Consider the following 21361-nt stretch of genomic DNA (forward strand, 5'->3'; position numbering starts at 1 on the left):
CACATGAAAATGAAACAAATTTTAGAAGTCCATTCACAATCACAGCAAGTTTCTACCAAGCTAATTGTCATATTAAATTACTAGCATTAAATATAAAATCTTCAAGCCACCATACTGTTCAAACGTCCTCCATGCTCTTTCATACAAACAAACCAAAAAACACACACACACTTTATGACAAAGACTAAATAGATAGTACAGAAACGGTAAAGACAGCAGTTTGATCAGTCGTCGCCCCTGCGGTAATCACGTTGATGCAACCCCTTACCTTTCCACAATCTTTACAACATGTACACTCCTCTATTCAAAAACAGACAAGCAAGAAGATGAAGAATGAAGATCGATGAAAATCTCAACGAACTTACCTGCAAGTGCGTTCTCAAATTAACCGCCGACGTCTTGTTCGTTGAGTACTTCGTGCTGCCGCACCCATTCTTGCATTTGAAAGTATACCCACTTTCTGTTGCTTCACAAAATGTAAAGAATTTCAAGTAAGGCTGGAAATTGATGGGTACGTCCATCTTCGTTTTTCAAATCGCTCCCGCCACGTGGACGACACAGTACTTGCGGTTACTGAGCGTGCGAGACACGTGAGTGTCTAGCTGTCAACACACCGAGCAGTGAGAGCAGTGGCTGTCGTCGTCTTGCTGACACGCTGTCGACGAATGGTCGTGAAAGTAGCCAACATGTAGCCAAGCTACGGCTACTTTCTAAAATGTAGCTACGGCTACAAGCTACTTTTTTTTAATTTGTAGCCGGCTAAGCTACAAGCTACAAAATTTGTAGCCGGCTACAGCTACTCCCCATCCCTGTGCATACCTTTGTTTATTTGTACGTTACAATTCAGATGAAATAGGCCACACATTTCTATGTTTATGTCATTGTCAGCAATAGAAGGGTAGAGTAAAGAAGCTAATATACCGCCATATAAAAAGCCGAGAAGGCAAACTGGACACATACACAAACTAGCCTGATACATGTTAAATGAACTAATGCTTTGTACAACATGTATAAGAAGCAGCCAGCATCAGTGTACACTGCTCCTTCTAACATAAAGTATTTATGTGCAGGTACTTCCTACTTTTTATTTTTTGTACAGATGTGTCTTCAAAGACTGTCACTAGTGACAGCGTAACTTGTGTCAAAACTAAGCAGCTGTCACTGAAGAGATTGTATTTTTTTCAATTTCTCGTGACTCGGTTGATAATCTGGCCAGTCGTTCTTTGGGAGAAGCCTGCTAGACGGCACACACACCCACTCCACACTTACAAACGCACGAGCACACACACATACATTCTTAAAGGCATCCGTTACATAAAAGCGAAGGGCTAGACACACGTGCAATGTAGGTGTGCAAATGAAGGAGATATGGGGTCACGACCTTTGTCAGTGGCTTGTGGTGGCCTTCACCTTTGGAGACCGGCAAGACCGTGACCTTGGTGAGGAGCTCAAGACTGTCGCGAACTGAAAAGCGTGTTGAAAGACTCCTCGGGTAGGTACGTCCTGTTTCGCGGACCAGAATGAAGAAGCAGTCAGAAATGGATGTTACTCGAAAATACAGTGTGAATGCTTTGCGAAGGATTTGAGATGTTCTACTATCTACTGCTATCTAGTGTTAAACTACTTCATTGTATGTCGGCTGTTTACATCTATTGTCAAGATAAGTTTGATGTGACATCTCGACTATTCAACTACTATTTTATCAGTGGATCTAATAAGCCGGTCAAAACCAACATCTAGGTAACTGTGAGCCCTATAATGATAATGATAAGACTACTACTACTACTACTACTTTTACTACTACTACTACTACTACTAATAATAATAATAATAATGTATGTGTCTATATTTGTGTGTATTTTTGGATGTGTATGCATGTGTGACAGAAAGAGAGGAATAGCGAGAGCATAGTGCTCTGATGGCGAATAAATATGAACGTGTTGTCTACTGATAGTGTGCTCGTCTAACGTCATATATACACCTCACCTTGATTGAAGGAATCCTCGCTCTGGAACTAGTGACATTTGTATTATTACTGCCCCTTCTCTTTCCCACCCATCATCAGTTCTGTCTCTTTGCTCTGACCTCCCTCTGAACATCAAACCCTCTCCTTCACCTTAACATTGAGACAACAGCAGACACATCACTTATCGCTTCAAACATCGGGACAAGGAGTCAGTGATGTCGTATCATAGAGTATCACAACATCAGTACATCGATGACAGCAGCAGCAGCTGGTGCTTGGTCTGTAAACTTGGTGCAGGATTTCAGTTTGTATTCGTTGTTGATAAGAAACTAGGTAAAGCAATATTTCACATCATGTATCTCTGATGTTTTTACAGTTGTTCGTCTGTCCACTGACATGTCTCTGTGTCTTTTGTTAATCTGTTGTACTGCGTTGTCGACATTTACCGGGTGCATTGTGTAGTCAGGGGGAACACTTCCCTTCAACAGTTTTGTGTACTGAAATAGTGAATGCTGGAGGGCGAGACCGAACATCTTTCCCACACTACAATGTGTTTGTAAGAAATGAATGATGGAGCATTGCCACCAAAGGAAATTTCTCAGAAATGAGGTCAACACCAGGTGATGATAACAGAGTGGGTGTGTAAAGTGCAGGCTGCTAAAGTGGGAGAGAGGGTTGGTGGTAGATGTGGAATAACCGTACACCAGACACAAGGAAAGGCAAGAATAAAACTCGTTAACAGCATCTCTGTCCACCATGTAACTTGATATTCTCAACTTTCCCTTATCCCAAAGTCTAAATTTACTTCAGAATATAGATTGCAGCCGTTGGTTCTGTCATTTCTTTCTTCACAACCTCCCTATGTATAAGTGTCACGTGGTGAGTTATGTGTAGTTGTTTTTAGTTCGTGTTAACACAAGTGATCTTGTGTCCCTATCAGCAGACTCAGCAATCACATGTTTCTACAAGGATGCAACTACACTGACAGGTCGCTACTACAGGCTACAGACACTTGCCAACAGGAAACACTCAAGTTCTCGTGTAAACAAACTCACTCACACAGCTCTGTGTAGGTCTATGCTATTTCTAACGGACAGTGAGTCAGTGAGTGAGGATCAATAAAAGCCACAAACAAAAGATGCAAATATCAATAATAAGACAGCCTTATAATCAAGGTAGATGTAAAGGACAGGTAGCCGGAGTACACGGAGTCGTTTAACCCATTTCTGCTGCAGATTTTTCTGTTTTTATTTTCAACTTTCAATCCACCAACTCATCTGCGCCAAACTCATTTGGAATTTTAATCTAGTATCTGAGGGTAACAGCTCAATTGTTTTTGGAACAAGGTATCCAACTTTAAATAACTTTCTCACTGGTATTCTGTGCGTTAGTGTGTGTTTGTTTGTTTGTGTGTGCACTTGATGGTGGACGTAAGATGTTTGCCGTGGATACTCGACAAGTGTAAAAGTATAACAAAATTTCTATGGTTGTCATTAATGTTGGTGATCTGCCATTGCACCTACTGAACACGTTTAGATACATGTACACTGTTAAAACATAAGTAAACAATTGAATGCAGTAGATTTATTTACACAATTTTCTTTGGAGAACGATGTCTTACAACGCCAATGAGTTACTGAAGGATTTGCAGATGAACCCAAGGACCCATGACAGAATTACAATTTTCATATAAATGGCGATAAAACTATACAGCTCAGTTATATTCAGGTTTGCCAAAGTTAATAAGAAGAGTTGCTGTTTTTATTTCTATTAATGTTCACGTTTTGTGGAAAGTTGTAAAAATCAGAAAACTATAAAAGAAAGCTAATCTCGTAACATTCAAAATGTTTCAATGGAAACCTAAAACAGCGAAAAGAGAGGAAAAAACCCCCAATAAAAACTTTAACAATATAATCTTCTTTCTATATCTATTTGTTCAAAAGAATATATAATCCCATTTCCAATTTAAAGGGTTAGTGGAGTGCATAACTATTGTAACTGGCTAGGTTGAGCTCGCTATAAAGTACATGCATTAAGCTGCTTGAGGGAATAACATTGCCTCCATTAGGGAGACACAAGCATGTAGACATCATCATACACATAGAGCTTTAAAAGATCGACAGAAGACATGATATTTATGGCGATGAGTCTACATTCTGCTTAGCTTGTGTCTACATCCAATGCCTATCAGAGAAAATGTTTTTGAAACATTTATGAAAATATTGGTGTTGCTATAGTTACAGCAGATAGGACAGTTTGGACCATATGTTAATTAAGACATTTATATTCGAGGAATGTGTGACGTCACTGGTTTGATGTTTTGTGCTAAAACTTGCAAACTTTGACCCTCAGTTCCGCTCGGATGGAAGATCTCTCACTAGAATCTGCGGGGTAGAACCTAACCGCCGTATGGCAAATAAATATCAATTGAAATGAAGACAGAATGCCATGATGAACAATGTCACACATGTCATAATTTCCTTCCTACCGGTTTACCTTCACACCATTTATCAGTCTAACAAGGTTCTCAATTTTTGTAAACCCTCAATGGAACTCTAGCTAAATCCGTAGATTAAAACTTTTGGAAAAAAAAACAATACTCTTATTTAATTTGATTTCACTCATGTGTACTCTTGTTATTTTTAAATAAAAAATGTAATATATTCAGTTGATTTTACCGTCGAAATATTACAATTCGTTATGTGTCAACAGAGTAACATAATTAGACATAGAAAGCTTTGTTACATTTGTCTACTATTTATTAGCAGGCATGACATTCACAACAAAATTAGACAAAACAACACCATTTACTTTCAGTGCTGCCTGAGACTACATTTTGTTCAGTTGTCCTCATACCACTAGCAGTCTGTTCTGGACTCACCCCTTCTTGCCTTCGTCGGGGAAGGTTTCCAATTTCTTTCAAAAGGTTTTCTATCTGGAGTTTCTTGTCTTTTGAGTCGCTCATGTCGTTGAAAAGCACATACTGCCGTCCAGCATCGCTTAGCAAGCTTTTCAGCTCGGGATTCACCGTCTCCAGCTCTTCGTCTAGGTTATGGTCCTGTCTGTCCCCAAAGGTGAAGGCTACAATCAGATGACTACAGATGCCTTTTCCCCAAAGTGTCTTGAACTCTCTGTAAATGTCATATTCTTCTTTTGTGTAGCGAACATCACAGCGAACTGCCAAGAGCACGGCGTACTGGGTGTGGGTGAGACTGTTGCTCAAAGACCTTATTTCGTGTCTGATGTCATCGCCACCCACTTCAAGGTTGGTGAAGTCGGGTATGTCGACGACCTGTACAATGAAGCAGGAGCGAATCAGCTTCAGAGCATAATGTACAACTACGAGAAGAGAAAACGAAAGCAGACTACACAGTATACTCAGTTCGGGAAATATTGGTATGATAATGACGGTTAACTGCATTTTCTGACTGCAATTTGCAGTATGTGGTAGTATGTCTTTTTTGTAGGTAAAGCATCTTCAGCCACCCTTGGTTATGGATAAAAAAAGAATGGTCGTTGTCATCGTCGTCTTCGTCTGATACAATGTGATATGATATACCAACCGTTAATGTAAAGATGACGGGATTAGTTTATTCATAAGAAAAGTTAATCAGTGAAAGGGCCATACAAAGAAAGCATGGGCGAATGCTTCTGTTATCTTCCCTATAGATTGCTGAGCATGTCTTGTTTTCAAGAACCTGTACACCCACCCCTTGTCAAAAATCCTTTCACTTGTAGATAATAATCCTTTAAAGTGGAAAAGAATGGTACGGATCAACATACTTATGAAAAACATAATGTCAGATGTGCATAGCTACGTTTACACACAAAGTATATGATATATATATATATGAGAGAGAAAAAAAGAGAGAGATGGGGAATGTTCGTACCTTAATATCTTCTGCAGAAATCTCTGCGATCGTTTCTGTTTTGCTGGCCAACCCGCTTGCGATAGGAAAAAATTCACGTGCCTCCAAAGTGCTCAGGATGATGTTGCCCACACTGCTCTTGCCATTCCCAGTTTTGCCAAATAAAACAATTGTCAAGCCTTGGTCTCTTCGTGCGGACTCCATTTTTAACCCTGAAACAAGTATACCTTGCTATCAATTTAATTATCTGCTACGTTTAATGAAATTTCTGTGAGAAGAATCTTCTCCTATCTCTTCATTCCTTATTATTTACCGATGAGATAAGATTTTGAGCCGAGCAGAACTGAAAGTGATAGGAAAGCGTTTGTAATCTAGTCGGTTAATCACATTGATGCAACTCAACTACAAAATTCACATACATTCCTGTCCCCAACTACATATTTCATCTAATCCGTTTTCAGCACATATCTCTGAAATAATATGATTTTAAATTCCGAAACAATAAGAGTACAAACTTTGTCTGTCACTAAGCGATCCACGCAGACTCTGTACGCAGTCTACAACCCAAAGATCTCATCTGTTTATCACCTGTTTCAGCAACAATCCGGTAAAATCACCACCCTACAAGCACACAACTGGAAACAAAGATATCCCAAACACAATCACATTCAGTTTAACGGTGACCTGGGGCACAGAAGTTGTATGTCAGTAGGTAGAGAAGTCCTGTATGTTATGTCAATGATTGCATGGGATACACTCTGCACTTGTGTACAAAGATATATTCGGGTAGATAAAGCAGTTCTAGCATATTATAAACTCCCTATCAAACAAACCCGTTGTTCAGGAAGAAATAATTCTCTCTCTCTTAAAGGAAGTACTTCTCGCTCGCTGGCTTGCTCACACGCCCAGTGTCACGTGATATTCATACAAACACACGTTCGTCACGTTGTCGGCATACAGCCATCACTGCACTCTTATCCGTTGTTACTGCACCTGACCAAGCCTCCACGTTTATTGTTTGGCATCCCAATGCAGACTATCAGGCTAATCACACACACCCCTTAGTACACATGAAGACAGGTTGAGGTCTAGTTTTTATCTCACTGTAAGTGGATGATGCTCGCGACTAGAAATGTAAATGTCTTTTGGATAGATGGACTTTGGCAACCGTCCTCAATGCTGACTCCCTCTTATCTCGCTGTTTCGGCCCCTGTGGCACTTTTACGAAGGTTTCAATGTTTGTACTGTTTATTTTTCCCACGCAGTTTCAATTTTTCAGAAACGATTTTTTTTTCTATGGAGTAGGCAGTAAATACAGAAGCAAGCACAACCCAAGTTCCTGGAAACTACTTCAACAGCGAGGCAGTGAGCACGTCTGCGACTTCCTAACAACCATGTACTTTGTAGCTTTACTTCCACTTTCAGTTGGTACAGAAACATTTACACAAAAATATACACATGCTTTATGAAATGAAAAATGAGGAAAATAAACATAGTCAATGAGTGCATGTGTCTGTGTGTGTGTGTGTGTGTGTGTGAGGGTGCAGGTGGGTGGGCTGGTGCGTGTCAAGTGCGTTAATTGTTGAATATTTTCCTCGAAATAATTTATTTCCATAGTATTACTTTTTCCATATTCCTAAATCTCTGGAGAATTTTATGTTCAACAATGCCTAACATACACCTCACAACACAGCTACTATTTTTACCAGAAAGGACTGCAGAGGTAGAAGTACAATTGAAGCAGGTCGAACATCGAGGCAATGTTGTGTGTAAACTTAACTGTCAATGCTATTCCTGACTTGCTGGAAGAGTTCTCGGGAATCAGGTCGTGAGAAAAAAAATTGTCTTCAGCTATGACCTTGGCCTGATGTTTATCAAAGGGAAATTTCTCAGGAATGAGCGTCACCGCCTTTACAACTTTTTAAAAGATTATGGCAATATTACTTTATATAAACACCTATTTGTATTTTTCTTCTTTTTTGTCTTTGCGTTGAGTCGAATGAGGTGACTCACCTGCGTACATCAGGGAATTTCCACCCAAACGCCCTTTGTGATGTAAAGAAGAGCAGCTGATTGTTTGGTGATTGCCAGCAATGATTCTAGAAAAGTTACTTGAATAAGACAGATGAATATCATGCATGTGCAGACTGTAGCACGTGATGTGTAGACCGTGTGTTCACAGGTTCATTCCAGCAAACATTTTTTTTTTTGCTGTTGTGTTCGTCGTCATGGAGCCTGAGTCAAACAGAAAACACTAAGCCTGCCAACATCAGTCTCTGTGCTCTGGGGTCACGAGGACACGCGTACTCGTCCACCTAACATAATTTGCATACATAAGCTGCCTGTCACAGCCTACCACGCCATATAAGGACATGGGCGGAGAAATCAAACCAGCGACGAGAAATGTTCAGACTTGTACAGGAGTCCCTTCGTATAAACACGAGATTTCACATTGTGACCGTTAGAAAGAAATATAATGTGATCATGACAGTGAAAGCAATAAAACAATAAAATGTCACAGACGCAGCGTTCGCTACTTCCGGCTGGTGAACCAGAAAGTCTGCGACTTCACGACAAACATTTTATTCTAATATTTTCAGTACTGTTGCTTTTTTACTCATCTTTAGTTCATCCCACCTTTTCAAATTCTTTTGGTCTCTCGTTCTTTCCCCCTCTCTCTTATTATAACTTAACAATACTGATGCGACATTTTACATGTAACTTTTTTTATATTATCACCCCTACACACACATCTTGACAATGATTATAGACGGCTTTACATTTCTATCTCTTTTTTCCTTGCTTTTGGTACTTAGAGTCTCCCTAATTTCTTTCTAGTATAATTTTTTGTCTTACACTCACCTCATTTTCTTCTCTTTTTTTTTTTGGGGGGGGGGTGGGGGTCACTTTACTGCAGCCTAGTTTTGTTTACACTGAGGGTTTTATTCTACTTGTTCTCTCTCTCTCCTTTTGATAGAATAGAATTCTCACACATTCCTGTAGAATTTTAAGATCCAGTATGACAAACAGCAACTTGAATTAAAGAAACCAGATGTTGTTCTGAAACGTGCGGAAATTGACATTTTGTTAGCAACATTCTGTCTTAATCTTTTATACTCACTCTGAGGTACTAATATAGTGTCAAGTGATTTTGAAACACATATCTATGTTTAATAAGGGCAGGAAGAAGGCTGCAGATTGTATGACAAAGCATTTAATTAGTCACAACACTAAAGAGTACGTGTCACCCAATGAAACATGGTCTGATGGTACATGTATAAAAAGACTTGTTGGAAAGTATCTTAGAGCGTTTAGAAAGAAGAAAACACAGGAAGATAAAATAGCTTACAGTAGAGAAGGAAAAATTTATAGAAATCTGCTAACAGCAGAGCCACAGATATATAATTAATTAATATCAATATCAAGTCCATAGAAAATGCAGTCAAAAAGCCAAAGGAGCTCTGCGAGTAAGTTAGGAGATGCAGAAGAAGACAGTTTGTAGTGGAGCAAGTAATGGGAGTGGATTGGGTAACGTATTTCCAAACTACATTAAATGAAGGAGTGATGGATGTAGATAGTCAAGATAACCAGGGCTTCTGCTTACGCAAAAATTGCGTACAGTACGCATTAAAAGTTCGGAGGACCCCTTCAATTTTCGTCTATGGGGTCCCCTCCAAAGTTGGGCGAAGAACAGGGACCCCTTAAAAATCTGAAGAAGGGGTCCCTGGGACCCCAAAGAATTTAGCCTTAGCAGAAGCCCTGATAACCTTTGTGAAATGTGTTATCTGGTGGCTGTATTTATAAAATAGTGATAATGTTATCTCGATGTTAACTATGAGAGCGTTGCAGGCTCTTTTTTTAATAAAGAAAGAGAGCATGCAGACCTATCAGGTTACAAAATAGTTGAAAAGTCCAGGCCTTGCGTACTGTCTACAACATTGACTACACAGTACACACTCCGACTACAGACAATGAAGGGATGTAAGGCATACAATAGGATCTTCCTAGCTGCTTCCACAGATTCTTACTTAAGTAGTATTAATATTATTAAATTTATATGGAAGCATAAAAGCACCTGTAAGCACTCAGATTATACCAATATCCAGGACTTTTACAAACCAAAACTCGCCTACGTCATCGATGATAGATACCGAACACCAGAAGTACATCAAACGATAATGGGGACAAGCAGACAAGCATATCATGTCCCTACCTGAATTTGTGAGGCTCAAAAAATCTCTTTATTTTTTTTCTCTCTCTCCCTCTTAGTGTTGTGGGTTAGCAACTTTTCTGTGAGAATACTTTAACATCGAGTTGATTACTTCTTACCTGACATAGTCAAGGTAGCCACATACCCAGAAGGCAAAAAGGTACGTTTTGTGCTTGTACAGTTTGTTCTTATCGACTTCACATAGCGTGTCGACACTAAAAGGGGGGGAGGAGGGAGATATAGAAAGAATGATTAAAGACATAAACATAGTTTTTTTCTTCTTTTATAGTCATAAAAGAATATGAATATTAGGGAAGGAGACTCTTCATTTCACCATTTACAATAATTAACAATAATTGTTTCACTCTACATGCCGATTTCCAATTTAGAAACTGTTATATTAAAGTCACTGTAAATGCAGCTGATTACGTATATAAATAGTGTATGGGTACATGTGTCTCTTACACATTTAATACACACGTTAATGTGTTGAAAACATCATGTCATGTTGTGCATGTATGACAAGGTAAACAGTTTACTTCAGATGCCCACCACACTACGCCTCATTCTCATCGGTAAAACCGGAAATGGAAAAAGCACGACGGGCAACTTCATCCTGGGACAAGAGGCGTTTGAACAACATTGTGGACTGAATTCAGGGACTGACAAATGTGGATGGAAAAAAGTCTCAGCTGACACCATAGTCCTTGAGGTTAGTTTATTCTATTAAAATTTCTTGTAACTTGTTGGATAGACTTGACATTATGATATTCTGCAGGTTACACGTATTATTTTGTCCTCCTAGCAACTAGTACTGTATAGGCATTTTACAAATAGTTGTTTAAACTGATATAAAATAACACAATAAATATCACTATATCATCATGTTTGGTCAGTTTTCAAGGCCGCTAGAGACAGGGAAGCTGAGATGTTGCTGACGTGTGTAGACAGCCTTAAGTGGCTGAATGGAGATCGACCTTACTCCAACAGCATCGTCCAGAGATTCGACGAGGAAATGAAAGCGAGGGCAGATGAGGAAGGGGTCAGTGTAGATGACGTAAAGGAAGAAGTCGTTAAAGAAGAGGACCCAGGCTTCCTAGGCCGTCTGTTCCAGTATCTGCCCAGTGCCTTGAGCAGTAATGTAAGCTTTCTGACAATATTCTGATTCAATGAAACTGATATAACAAACAGCCTTATTGTCTATGTTCTAATTATGTTAGACTTGATGTTGCGACCCACTGTAAACCTGAAGATGTAAACATCTTCTCAATGCCCCTGTTCCTCTTTGATCACCTGGCTTTCTACACTTATTGACTGGTTATCACAAATAAAATACGCTAAACCAGGGGAAACAGTGTTTTTTTAGCCACCAATTTACTGGGGAAACTCTGAAACCTAGTGTTTCCGTCTGCAGAGTCACTGGTTCGAGATCTGCTTGAATCTGTTACAGCAAAATTTCTCCTACAGCAACTGTTAAACGTGATTTTTATTACGGAAGGTACCTGCGGTGCATGTTCATCTACAACCTCTACAACAATCAAATCGAAACGAAAAACGACTTACTTTTTGGTCACGTGACTATGGGGCGTTAAAACATTTGCGTTTTACACATTTTTTTTTCAACTGTGAGTATACCTGCGTTAATTCATTCGTCTTTCTTATGTGTCTGTTTGTTCTTTTGTACATACAGTCGAATCCGGCTTATCGGTCCAGCTGCTTATCAGGACCGAATCCCAAATACCGAAACACGAAGGATGGAAATGAAGGCAGGCTCATTGCTGCTTTGGATGCTCGTGAGGATTTTGTTCAAGTGCAGTCTGTCAACAAAACGCGTGAAATGACACTGGACATGTTTATATTGTGCTTTGCACCCTGGGTATCGTGTTCATCGTTTCGAAAAATGTGTTTGTAAATATATTTTTTAATAAACGAAGTTCGTAAGCAGCAGTAGTTTTTTCTCGTATGTTCGCCATACGTGTGGCCGCACAATAAAGGTTATAATGACATTTTAATGTTAATTGTAGCACGTCCTGCCTCGTAACATAGGGCATGTTTGGGTAGTCGGATCACCTGGTTATTAAGACCAAAATGATTTGGTCTGATTAACCGGAATCGACTGTTGTATGGTTCGTTCTTTCTCTCACGTATTATTATTATTGTAACCGGACTGACCGGCACCCTATCGCTAACACCCTAGCGCCAAATCAGTCCGTATCCTCTTTGCTGTTCCAGGGAAGAGGACGGGAGTTCCCTAGGAGAATTTTCCACGCTATGAAAATTCTGGCTCTCGTTAGTCGGGTGCGTCGCCTAGTTTTTACCTGCCTCGCGTTGTGTTCTTTTTCCTATACCTATTTCTGCACGCACCCGAGCTACAGCTGACCTTGGAGTCCAACAAAAGACCCTGCTTTACTAACTGCACGTAAAGTGTCCTTTCGGTTGGTGTGTCAGTTTCGCCGGACCTTCTCGTGTGTTCTCTTCTGCTGCGTCACGCCTACATACACAGGGACAGTACACACACTAGCACTCGCTGACACACTATCGCTCACACAAGTGCTACAGTTTAAGACATAGATTTTATTTACAGAATATACACCTACCACAAAACAACTGCCAAACTTAACCCTAATCCTAACCCTACCTAGCCAAACCTACCGCCTAACTCAACTCCCGAGGGAGGGAAAAAAAAGGAAAGAGACTGAGTGTAGCGAGCCGCTATTTCCAGCGGACCAGGGGCATCGCTGCCCAAAGGTACTTCTCGCTAACTCAGTCTCCAAAGGCTCTAACTGCCATACCAGCAGGACCAATTCTCGTGCGGAGAGACAAAGGTGCGGGCGCTGCCTTACGCCCGCTTTTTGTACAGGGCAGCTTGGGTACCACGTCACCCGCTGATGCTGCCCGTCTCGCGCTGCGCGCCGCTCGCGCGACCACGCGTGGGGTGGAAGGGGATGTGGGGTGGAGGGACTAGACAATGTCAGCAGTACCGCTGATCGAAACTAGCGCTCCCGCTACATTATCATCAATATCATCAAAAAAAAACAAAAACAAAACAAAACAAAAAAAAAAACAAAACAAAAAAACAAAAAAAAAAAAACACACACACACAACAACGTGTGATACAGACCATACTCATGTTCACCAATGAGCTAAGGACAAGAACACTTTGTGAAAGACTTCAAAATAAAATATGTAGAGAAACCTCCAAGAGTTCATGCCCCTCTCTTGCCTTTCTTACTCTCGTGTGCGTGTGCACGTGAGAAGTTTGTAAAAGAGTGTGCGTGCCTTTTGCACAGCCGTGTGTGCGTGAAGTAATAGCAAGAGAGAGGGGAGGGAAGTATTCATATCAGTAGAAGGGCGTCTCAAAGGCGGATGTAGGCGGGACTTCCTGCTGCTGACAGATATGACCTATGACAGCTCCACCACCAGCTGCACGATGTAAACAAGAACTTTGACTACTTCGCGTCTGTTTCCTGAGTGCGTGAGTGTGGGAATATTCTCTGACAAAGGTTAGTCACACCAGCGCCGCTGTTTACACAACAACATCCAGTTAACCCTACTTATCCGCTAGCAGCCCAGGTGAGGTTTGTACTTTGTGCTTTCTCGTGATCTCACGATGCAGGTCTCAGTCGTACTCACAATATATTTCCCTTTGACTGGGCCTTGCTGACGGTCGCCATATTGAGTCTCACAGCGCATGCGCAGAAATGATAATGATGTTGACAGTAAGAGCAAGAGATATCACCTCATGACTATATTTAGTATTTGTTTATCTCTTTGTGTTGACCTATAAACTATACCACTATCTTTGTAAGCATTAATGCGACATTTAAACAGTATTTAGCCGTCCTGCACAACTTACTCTGTAAGTTTCAAAGATTTAATAAGGATGTCATTACTACATATTACGTAATAATGATGATGATGATGATGATGATAATGATGATGATGATGAGATATGTTTATTTATATCCCTGTACTCTAAATCAGAGACTGTTTACTCTAGGGTAACATTATCTCTTCTCGTTTTAATTGTTCAACCTGAATTCTTTCTTCTGTGCTTTGTTGGCTCTAGATATTTCAGTTGTTTTTGTTTTGTCTCACTTGCTTTCCATCTATTTACGTATCTTAAAAGCCATCCAAGCGGGTTTCTAATAACAACAGACATAATTATTAATTGTTCTGGCAGCATTCTCTCCGCTTGCTTAAGAGTAAAATGCATGCACTAAACATTCCCACACTTCATTTTTGCGATGTCTTCCCAGCAAAGTCACACAGATTGTTATTGTGGTGGCTGAGGTGCTTCATGTCCAACTACCTCGATCCAGGCTACGGAGGTGTAGTCAACTCCAAACCAAATAAAATGTCCTTCTTACTACTTTTGTGAAGTCACATTGTAGTTTCCACAGCTATTTGGAAGGAGAGGTTAAAAAAGAGTTATTCCAAAAATGTTATAACCATTTGGGTAATCACTTTTTTATGCTTAAGGGAATTAATCAGCTCGTCTCGAGGGGATAATTTGGAAAACGTGGATGTAACAACGATGGACACATCTCTTCAAAGAGACAGTGGTAGAACTTTTATTTTCTGCTTGATAATTTAATAATGAAAGTATGTACGCGTGTGTACATCTCACCTTGTTTGACAGACGCGCGCACACACACACATATCTCACATGCACGCATACCACTCAAGATAGTTAACATAATTTTTTTTCAAATGTTTTTCTTAAGGAGTCAGTTGTACGAAGCTATTGTCCTATTAAATATACCAATTCAAGGAGAAGAAAATTTAATGAAGTAGTGAATGTTGGCAAAGCTGAGTCATTGGATATCTACATAAAAGTCTGATGGAGAGTTGGAGATCCGAAAGTTAAAGGAAATAACCAATTAAAATATCTCTTTTATTAAGACAGCACATCTGGATTCGAGGTGATCCCAAGACGCCTTGTAATAATCGGGAAAACGGGAAATGGAAAGAGCAGTATTGGAAACATCATTCTTCGTCGTCATGACAACCTGTTTGAGATCGGCACAGGAATGAGCAGCACGACTGTAACACTTTGCACGGGGGACAGCGCAGAGCGAGACTTTACAGTAAGGGCACTTACCAACAAAAATGTAGTAGTGTAGAAACTCAACAAGGGTATTGCTTTGCAGGTTCTTGATTAGCAGTCAGGCTAAGAAATTAATTTAAGATGAAATGCAGATATACAAAAGAAATAAAAATGAATTTCATTATTGTAGAGCTTGGATTGTGTAAAAATAAATCGGTAAAAAAATTTTAATTATCTTTACTGTCACCGGCCATTACTAAAATGGGGATGCTGGAGACGAGAGGTGGAAAACTAATGATATTTGTGAAATGCTTTTGTAGATGTCCATGGCTTAGGGTTAAAGGTTTAGTTCTAGGGTTAGGACTTGAAGTTTAAAGTTAAGGATTACTATTTAGTGTCTACGTGTAGGTTATAGATAGGGCATTAAGTCACTGACTGGGGGAAGTAGAAAACGTGGTGTCACGCGATTTGTGTTAGAGTGTCCTTTGCTCCTCTATTTTTAGATTGACCAGTGGCGGTAGGCTATAGAAAATTTCTTTTCTTTAATTGTTCTACTTTGATTATTATGGCCAACTGGCCAACAAGCTGTAATAGTTTAGTAGAGAAACAGCATTCTGTCATAAAGAATGTAAGATTAGAGAAGGTAGTACGTGACCTTAGTTGTAGGAGAGTGAGGTGTTGGTCCTCGCCTCTCTCGTGGTCAGAATTTTGTGAAAGCTGCCCCCAACTCTTTTATATTGTTTTTTTTAACATTTCCCAGCCCTCTAAAATTCAAAGTTCATTCCACAGGTGAGTTAACTGGGTAAACCGCTATATGCTGTGTCACATTGGTATCAATCCGCATAACATGCGAACCTTCGGGTTTAGATGTCTTTGTTTTAATAACAATAACAATTCCCTCATAATAACAATTTTAAAAAAGGTGTGATGGAAACAAATTCAACTGAAGTACATTTCAAAAGAAACAATTTATTTACTTTATTTTTTCTTCCCCGACTATTCCAGTCGTTTTTCTTTCTCTGGTTCAAACTTGTCTTAAGCAGTATCCGTATCATAAACTATTGTAACATAGTTTTCTTGGTGCAGCGAGAAACGTGTTATCTGTCTTTTAATATTCGTAGGTCTTCGACACTCCAGATATGGTTAACTGCGAAATGTCCGATGCTGATGCCAAAAAGCAAGTGGAGGAGTGGAGAACATCACCAGAAACTTCAGTTGCTGTGATTGTCGCCATTCGCTGTGACGTCCGTTACACCGCCGAGGAGTACGCCATCTACACAAAGATCAAAGACCTCTGGGGAGACGACTTCTGCAAGAACCTGGTGATTGCCTTCACTTTTAAGGACAGACTAGACCATGACGAGAAAGAGTTCGAACTAGAGTTAAAGACAGTGTGCCAGGAACTACAGAACGTGCTGGAGGATGCCCGTCACCGGTATGTTCTCTTCGACTGCTCGCCAGGGAGGTATGTTGAGGAGCTGCACGGAGATATATTCAACAAACTTGCGGAGTGCTTCAGCAGGGACATGCAGACTTGGAGTTTTTGGTCAATGGCTTCTGCTGTCGTCACCAGTACTCTAAATCCATGCGTTTCCTATCTGAAAAGTTTCTTCCCATAGAAGAAAGAAGGCTTGTGAACGAGAAATAAACACTTGTGAACATTGATCTTTCATAATAACCAACTAAGGAAAGGATTTTATGATATTTACAATAAGAAAACAAATATCGCTAAACAGAGATTATATAAATAAATACTTGATGCATTATTCCTTTTTGCTCTTTTATGTGATTTTCTTTGTAAACAAATGTTAGCTCTACTAAACGTGTATTTGCCTGCAAAATGGTCTACCCAAATGTACATTATATTTCCTTTACTCGGCAGAAAAATATAACAGAGCTCTTTGGATGTTTGGATAAACATGTGCGAACATACAAATTAACTGCTCAGTTTTATGACAGCACAATGTCTATATCACAATTCAAATATGTTTTTACTTTTTTCTAAGTTGAACTCACATCGTTTGGAAGCAGAGGTCACTTTGAACATGTTATAGGTTGTTAATTTATATAACACTTAAAGATGATTAAGAACATCTGAAGAAAATTATTTTCTTACATTTTTACAAGAAATATTTGTTTTTAAAAAAAATTAATAACTGAATATGATGAGAACTGTTTACTTTGAAAATCCCCCATTAGTTATTTTTACTATTTCAAAAATAAAACTAATGATTATGAATTTAAATATTTCTCACTTAATGTCCTGGCTATGCTTTACTGCGATTTGAAGTGGACCAAACATTTTCACGGTTTTTCTTTTTCTGAGTCAGCAGAAATAAAACAGCTCATAAACAACATTTTCCTATGATTTATTATGTCTGCAAAATCATGTGTCGAGCTCACACTGTAACATCTGGAAAAAAAATCTTTTTATAACAGGGAGTTTTGACAAATGCAGTGTAGTAATGTGTGCACACACAATAATAAACTTTGCTATCTTTTTGTCAGAATGTTGCTTCACCTATTAGATTACACCATGAAACAAACACGTTTAAAAGATTCAACAAATTCTCTCTCACACATATATTCTCTCTCTCCTTTTCCTCCTCCCTGTTAGCAATATTTTTCTTATGTATAAAAAGTAAGTGCAAAAACATTCATTGAAGTCACTAATTTGTCCAATTCTTTTGTGGAAACTGCATCTTCGTTTGGGAGGCTGAAAAGTGATCTATGGGAGGTAACTCTGAAAACGAACAAACGAAAAGTACATAGCACTTACTTCCCTTGATCATTATTTATCTAAAAGTGGTTAAAGTAGCATTCAGGTTTAAATTACATATCAGAAAGAAAATAGTCTATAAACTAATAAAGTGTAAAGGGCACGCTTACAAACTTAATATAATTAACTTCTTTATTAATAATTTTATTGAAAAGATAATTTATAACTTTGTGATGATCAGGTTTTTCATATTTTAAGAGAGTGCCATTCACCCTTCTATATTTTAGGTTATATGTGTTGAAGCAAATCCCGCGACCTAAGCGAACATTTTTTTTTATACTTTTCGGTACATCAAAGAGATGTTTGTCTCAAAAAATGCTTTACTTGTTTAATTTAAAATTTCTAGTCCTAATTCGGCCTATGAGTTCACATACGAAACATGTCAGATTTTTTTTTTTCTTTGAGTTTCGGTTTGACTTGTCTGTATTCTCTGTTTCTCTCGCTTGCCACAGGGTCAATGGTCGTCGCAACATGATATAATATAGCATCCGTCTAACCAGCGATTAGACAACGACGATGAAGCAACTTTAATAAATGAATTTGTACAATGTCTGCATATTAAAATTTTGTGAATAAAGCAGTGTTGCGAATGTTTCTTCTCTGTGTGCGTTCCTGTGTGCGCGTTAAACAGGGGAGACAAGTCTGTAAGACAAAAGAAAGGATTTTTCTCAAATGTCTCTCTCCCCTTCATTTTGCGGTCATTGGAACGAATACCCGTAAAGTGCTAGCTGCCTTTTTTCTTTCTTTTTCGCTTGCTTGCTTGCTTTATATGCACTTGCTAATCGTGTCGTAAGTACTACACTTTTGTCAAAACTCCTTAGTGCATTTGTCGATGACATCGAGCTCAGCAAAAATGCGCTTGGTGTGTGGATGATTGATTTATTGATCTCCACGTGTGTGTTTTTTTTTTCTGGAGTTCACTTTCTCTCACCTTACCAGCATGCATCTCTTGTCTGGGGCTACACGCTACATTCCCCTAGCAAGTGTCTACAGGTGAGCAGCCTTTCGATCTGCTCCTCACTCTTCACTTCGGCAGTTTTTATGTGAACTGCACCGTGAATTCAATCATTAGTTTTTTTAATGACTGGGTAATGATCAAGGCATTAATTTCCCAATCATGGGTTAACACCTCCTTACGATCGCTTCCTTGATCGAAATACACTCCTACCTACAGACATTTCCATGGATAGAAAGCGATCAGCAACACACTATGGCACATCAAGATGTTTGTGTTGTCAATGAGAAGCTTCTTGCAAAACTAAAGCTTTGTGTAAACAAGAGGGACAGTTAGTTTTTTAATCCCGATTTTGGCAGCTTACATCACGACATAGAATCAGGTCCCTGGCTTACACTAATCTTCATCCAAGGATTTTCTTTTAATGCTCCACACTAAGCTTTTAACTAGTCTCTTACCTTCCTCAAGCTGCACGTTAGGTTACCTGTGAACAACGACACGCCTCGCTGCCTGAATCTTGACCTCCTGTAACCTTTCTCCCCCTCCGCCCACACAACCCCGCTTTTGGTAAAGACTTCCACCTCTTGGGTACCGAACCGTGTCAGTACCCGCGGGCAGCGACACACATGATACAACCAGTTGTTCTCTAGTGTTCGATTGAGCATGCCATGCAGATGAAAGTGCATGCACCCCTTCCCTACTTTATATAATTCAGCAACTGTCCTGTCCTCCTTCCATCCCTCCCCTGTCTCGTTTCTGTCAACTTGAGGAGGACTGTGTGTCCGCATTAGTGTTCTGAACACGTGCACACGTGAAACGTTTTCACAAAAATTCGAGTTTGCTCGTGTGTCCCTCCAGCAAATGCAAACCAGGCTGACTTGTTGCTCAGTTGATTTTAAACACACGGCTGCATTTTTCATTGAAGCACCATTCGTCACATTCCCTCTAAGATCGCTACCAACACGTGTCTGCATGTTTGACTGTCGCAAACCTGGGGCGGGGTCCGTTGATTTGGTAGGTGGTACGATATCTGACACTCGGTCTAACACACCGTCGATACCACCACCAATCACGTCGACATTTCACTGCATAATATCACACTAAATTGCTTATTAATTAACACTTCTGATCAGCTCGAGCCCCCAAGCAAGCATAGCCCCAATGAAAACGCGAGGCAATTTAGTGTATTAAAAGAACGTTAATTATTATTACCAAACGACAATAAGGGAATACACAAGAAAAGGTATTTTGGTAATGAGTTGTCTCCCCTAACTTGGCTGGTCCCCTAGGTCGTCCCGTTCCCAATTGTTTCCCCTTACATCTAATGTGTCCAGATAACTAATGAGTCACTGTTCAATTAACCTTAAATCTAATCACGCACACAATACACTATTTCGCACAACACACGCTCGCCACTTATCTCGTTACACCAACAGTCACGTGCACGCGGAGGCCTCCTTTGTTCAAGGTCCCAGAACTGTTTGGGTCACTGTCAGTTGCAGCGGCTTCTCTGTCAACTTTACTCCACAAAAGTTGCATCCGAAAGACCCAGACGCTGATGTCACTCCCAAGAAGTTTCTAGCCAAAAACGCTGAGGTTGCATCTAGTAATTGGAATCGAGGCTGCGCCTGACAGGCTGAGTTGCTTTGTTCTCCAGTGATTTTGTTGCTTTCTTGTGCAACGTCTTTGCTCTTCCATATCCTTAGATTTCTTTTAGTTACAATTTGTATGGTTTCTTTTAAATTTTACTTTGTTGCTGTTTTAACTGCTTGTTATTGCCTTGCTTTCTGTTTCTGTGGATTTTACTGTAACGGTTACGCCAGCGGTTCTCAACCTGTGGGGCGCGCCCCCCTGGGGGGAGGGGCGCGACGTGCTTACAAGGGGGGCGCGAAGGTGGTCTTTTTTTAAAGTTTCTTATACCGGTATTAGGGAAATTAGCTTACATTGCTGGCTAAGAGGGGCGCGCGGACGTACCTTTGTTCGTCAGGGGGGAGTCACAAGTAAAAAGTTGAGAACCGCTGGGTTACGCTCTCCGCCATTACCTGAGATCTGATTCCTACTGCTCGTACTGTTTTCGTTTTTCTAACATGGCGGCCCTCACTATGTTGTATAGCCGTGAGTACCTTCTCGCACTCTCTTACTTCGGCGACCCTCCATTATGATACTCCCACCTTTCCAACTAATATCCTACCTCAAGACTTGACCGTCCATCAGAAAAAAAAGTGAAAGAGAGGTAGGAGAGGAGGAGTTCAGTGCCGGCTGAGGAAATACGGTCTAAACGACAAAAGTAAATCTCCACCACTACTACACCTCAGCACCAAACGAGGTACAGATGGTGGGAAAAAGAAAGGTGACCTAAATTTTAATCTGAATTTTCCTTTGTCAAAGAGCGGGCGACTTTCACTAGAAACGAAAAATGTGACAAGTATATGTGTTGGTCACTTAAATGTGCAGTCAGTCTGCAACAAGGCTGTGGACATTCATGATTTAGTGTTGGATAATGACTTTGATGTATTTTTCTTGTCAGAGACA

At 40.0% G+C, this 21361-nt stretch overlaps 4 protein-coding genes across 8 annotated transcripts in view; 2 read left to right on the forward strand and 2 right to left on the reverse strand.

The window, feature by feature from the left end:
- The window catches only part of LOC112574545 (GTPase IMAP family member 4-like), a 283763-nt gene that overhangs the window by 92654 nt on the left and 169748 nt on the right, over positions 1 to 21361 (reverse strand). The window lies entirely within an intron of this gene.
- The window catches only part of LOC112574535 (GTPase IMAP family member 4-like), a 287359-nt gene that overhangs the window by 89970 nt on the left and 176028 nt on the right, over positions 1 to 21361 (reverse strand). The gene's annotated exons all lie outside the window — the stretch shown is intronic.
- The window catches only part of LOC112574529 (GTPase IMAP family member 8-like), a 133175-nt gene that overhangs the window by 75275 nt on the left and 36539 nt on the right, over positions 1 to 21361 (forward strand). The window lies entirely within an intron of this gene.
- On the forward strand, positions 13483 to 17455 carry LOC112574540 (GTPase IMAP family member 4-like). Of its 3 annotated transcripts, none has more exons than XM_025255686.1 (4): positions 13483 to 13548; positions 14528 to 14610; positions 14951 to 15135; positions 16217 to 17454. In XM_025255686.1, the coding sequence occupies exons 2-4, from the start codon at positions 14583 to 14585 to the stop codon at positions 16712 to 16714; spliced, it is 711 nt and encodes a 236-aa protein (XP_025111471.1). In that variant the 5' UTR covers positions 13483 to 13548; positions 14528 to 14582; the 3' UTR covers positions 16715 to 17454. The 3 variants fall into 3 exon arrangements, with proteins under 3 accessions (XP_025111471.1, XP_025111472.1, XP_025111473.1); XM_025255687.1 differs by having other exon boundaries at positions 13524 to 13618; positions 16217 to 17455; XM_025255688.1 differs by lacking the exon at positions 13483 to 13548 and adding an exon at positions 13626 to 13904 and having other exon boundaries at positions 16217 to 17455.

This window comes from Pomacea canaliculata, linkage group LG10 (genome assembly GCF_003073045.1).
Source record: "Pomacea canaliculata isolate SZHN2017 linkage group LG10, ASM307304v1, whole genome shotgun sequence".
Classification (NCBI taxonomy): domain Eukaryota; kingdom Metazoa; phylum Mollusca; class Gastropoda; order Architaenioglossa; family Ampullariidae; genus Pomacea; species Pomacea canaliculata.